The sequence below is a fragment of the Lissotriton vulgaris genome, chromosome 3_2 (assembly GCF_964263255.1).
Source record: "Lissotriton vulgaris chromosome 3_2, aLisVul1.2, whole genome shotgun sequence".
Lineage (NCBI taxonomy): Eukaryota > Metazoa > Chordata > Amphibia > Caudata > Salamandridae > Lissotriton > Lissotriton vulgaris.
The window spans coordinates 291,797,866-291,801,829 of record NC_141690.1 but is presented as its reverse complement, the minus strand read 5'-3'; the positions used below and the strand labels follow the sequence as shown (position 1 = coordinate 291,801,829).

The following is a 3,964-nucleotide window of genomic DNA, read 5'->3' as shown; positions in this document are numbered from 1 at the left end:
AAAGTAATGTGGCTTAAGATGGTTGAAGAACTGGACGCAAAATCGCAGCAAATCAATGACTGGATGTGACTTAAGCCTCATGCATGGCTACAATCCACAGTTCTTACAGAAAAAGGAGACACGTGGTGTAAGACAAAATTAAAAAAAGATATCTGCCAGCTGTTTTCTTAGCCGCTGCATCGGCGCCCTTGCTAAGGTGCATGATAGAGTAACTGGTTTATTCTGTGGCCAAAGCTTGAAAGAAAAGGCCAAATTCCTACAGTAACCTGCATGTGAACACACAGGTATTATTGTCATTCTTATACCTCCATCAGTGCCATGCATGCAATAGAATCTTCTCTTCCCTACATAAGTAATAACGAGGATACATACTGCAGACACCTCTCAGTCATTTGAAATAGCAGGAGCACAACAAAGACAGCTGTTTGGAATACTCCATCTCAATGGCTCGATTTCACTGCTGAATGCCCTTACCACTTTGTATGAAATAGTAGACCCTATTTAGTGTCTGCCTGTTGGCCTGGAAACTGGTCAGGATTTAATCTCTGTCACGCGATCTCATAATGTTTTTAGCACAATAGTCCTGCCTATATTCTTTGAACTAGGTGCAGTATGAAGTCAAAGGCAACAGCATTCCTTTATCAAAGGTTCCCTCTTTATATTGAAGGATCTTTAGACTGAAGCATTTTCCACATTCGCAAAATCCATTGTTTTTATTTTGTGTCTGTTTACGGATGGGTCCTTATGTTTCATCATCGATTGAAGCTCATTCCACATTCCTCACAGATGTATCATTATATCATTTCCTTATCTGTTTTTGTCTGCAAATAGTCTTAACTTTTACACGCTCTTAAACTCTATGCCCATTAAATAGTTCTTTTATGTTCTTTCCCCTTTGTTATGATTCATAAGATGTCACATTTTCCCTCATTCGGTGTACCGAATTTAATCCCATGTATATTTTTTGATAAACTCCATTAAGGCTTTTCACACAGTCTCTGTACCTGTATATTTTCCCACTGCTGTATTCATTGATTGCACCTCTCTGCTCTTTCTCTGGGTTGTATCTGCAGATATCTTAGGAGTGAAGACTGCTTAAAGCACTCTTCATTCACGGGACTTCTATGATTTCTCCAGTTCTCCACTATGTCTTCAGTGATGATCTCCTAGGTGTACTGACTACATAAAGCTCTTCACACCTTCACTATCCTTGTACTGTTGTTCTCCTGTATTTGCAATAAGTCAAACTGATGAGAAACTATAACTTTTCACACTTTCACTGTACTTGTGTGGTTTCCCATCAGAATGCATTTGCTTCTGGTTGAGGGCTAAAGGATCGAAAATCCCAGGGCACCTTTGCTGCATCTTTATAGTTTTCCACATTTTTAATCAATGCTGGGTTGCTCGCTTTGAAGTTTTATTTAAGTTCTTCCTGCATTCACGGCACCTGTATTGTTTCTTAAACTATGTATTGTCTGATGACCCCATATGGCGAATGTGCTACTAAAATTCTTGACACGTTTAACACCTGTATAGTTTTTCAACTGTCATTCTGATGGCTCATTAAGCCTCGTCTCATATTCAGTCCACCAATATGATTTTTCCATGTGTATTCGCTGATGACGCCTGAGGGTTGATAGATCAATAAAGCTCTTGAAACATTCACTGCATATATATGGTTTTTCCCCGGTATGTATTCTTTGATGGATTTTTAGTTTTGATAATCTATTAAAGCTTCTCCCACAATCACTGCACCTGAAGGATTTCTCCCCTGTGTGTGTTTGCTGATGGTCAGTGAGATCTGATGATCTGTAAAAGCTCTTCCCACATTCACTGCACTTGTATGGTTTTTCTTTACTATGTATTCGCTGATGGCTCGTTAAACGTGATGAATCAAGAAATCTCTTTCCACATTCATTGCAGCTGTATAGTTTTTCACCTATGTGTATTCGTTCATGACTCCACAAGGATGATACAACATTAAAGCACTTTCCACAACTATTGCAGCTGTATGGTTTTTCTCCAGTGTGTTTCCGCTGATGGCACCTTAGGGTTGATGGATCATTAAAGCTCTTCCCACATTCACTACACATGCATGGTTTTTCACCTGTGTGTATTCGTTGATGGATTGTTAGTTTTGATGGCTCATTAAAGCTCTTCTCACAAACACTGCACCTATGTCGTTTCTCTCCTGTATGTGTTCGCTGATGACGAAGTAGGCCTGATGATCGATTAAAGCCCTTACCACATTCAGTGCACGTGTATGGTTTTTCTCCTGTGTGTGTTCGTTGATGGTCAATGAGGTCTGTAGATCTACTAAAGCTCTTCTCACATACACTGCACCTGTATGGTTTTTGTCCAGTATGTTTCTGCTGATGGGTCTGAAGAACTGATAAGAAAGTAAAGGTCTTACCACATTTGCTGCACCTGTGCGGTTTTTCAGCAGTATGTATTCGCTCATGCCTCTTAAGTGTTGACCGACTGTTAAAGCCCTTCCTACATTCAGTGCAATCAAATGGTTTTTCCTTAAGCTTCTGTTTGATACTGGTATCAACGTCAGGATGAAACACTGACCTTGTGTTCACCTTCCCTTCACTTGTACAGTCATTTTCCTCCATGTCTTTGCGATGGATTTTTTGGCCTGATATTTCTTCGTTTGTGTTGATCACTGATGATGCATTCAGTTCACCTCTATTTTTTTCCTGTTTGAGGTCGTCAATGGGTGTGCAGGAAAGATAAATTACATTTTAGCTTTGCTGCATCTGTATGATTTTAGCTTTATGTATGTTTGCTGATGGGTCCTAATCCCGATGAATTACTAAATATGAACTCACATTCGTTAATAATGTATATTTTTTTGATGCTTGAGTAAATATGGTATCTTATGGCTGATGAGTCGATGTCTAACAGAAAATGTGGCCACGTTACTGTGATTTGTCTTGATGTCACACTGGCTGCATTTAGCTCCTTTGTGTTCACTGACGTCCCCTTGGTTGAGATGAGGAACTAAAGCCCTTCTTATATTTGATGCATATTGAAGAGTTTTCTTTGTAATCCAGGCTTCAAAAGTGTTTGTTTGAATATTATCAGTGCCTGTTTCTGAAGATGGGGGTCATCACTGTTCATGTAACACGCGTTCTCTGATTGACTTCTTGATATGATAGCTCTGATGTATGCTGCACAGTTAACATTCAGGTTTAATGTTCATTAAATGTGAGCCACACTAATGACAAGTTGGTGTTTCATCAGTAGGCCAGATGATCTTGCTGTAAGTGTCTTAGAGTTTTTGGTCTAGGAGTCTCACGGCACAGAAGCTCGCTGCTTGGACTCGTACACCCATCGGATCACTGCTGCACACCTCTTTCTGGGTCAGTCTGTGCAAAGGCAATTTGATATCTTTATTGCTGGCTTCTTCTGTTTCTGAATTCTGAATGCCTTTAACTCTGGTTCTTCATGTAGAGATTGATAGGTTCCCGTAGGTTTCAATTATTCATCACTAAATTACGTATTTGTGGACTCACTCTCTGTTGGAGACAAAAACAATTGAAACTACTATTAAGAGAAGCTGCGTAAAGAACACTGAAGAACAATCTACACAACAGCACAATTTATGAAATAACCTAACATATGTCTCATGAAACATACAAATATAAGATAACCCTAGTAAGATCTTTAAATTGCTAAACTATCAAATGTGCATAAATTAAAGTTTTTGATGAGGTCGTTTGAGGGGCAGATCTAGGGGGACAATGGTTATAGGAATCAAGCAGCTATCAGCAAAAATCCACACGTAAAACAAAGGTAAATCAGAGCAGGACATTCAATGAATGAGTACAGAAAACAATCTCAAGTAGAAATAATTAACTTCTTAGCATTTCCATAAACAAAGACCATGACAAAGCAGCGAAAACATTTGAGATAAATTGGTTGAGTGGCACGTTACACAAAGAACAGGAGCAAGTAC

At 39.2% G+C, this 3,964-nt stretch overlaps 1 protein-coding gene across 1 annotated transcript; it reads right to left on the bottom strand.

Moving 5' to 3' along the window:
• Positions 1-726: 726 nt before the first annotated feature.
• LOC147725729 (uncharacterized) lies at positions 727-3,520 on the bottom strand. The gene has a single exon (XM_086964421.1). It carries the CDS (start codon positions 2,616-2,618, stop codon positions 1,548-1,550), a length of 1,071 nt encoding a protein of 356 aa, XP_086820547.1. The 5' UTR covers positions 2,619-3,520; the 3' UTR covers positions 727-1,547.
• Positions 3,521-3,964: the final 444 nt, after the last annotated feature.

What these genes read in the sequence shown, in the direction of transcription:
- LOC147725729 (XM_086964421.1), bottom strand. Translation starts at nt 2,618, where the DNA reads ATGGAGGAAAATGACTGTACAAGTGAAGGGAAGGTGAACACAAGGTCA.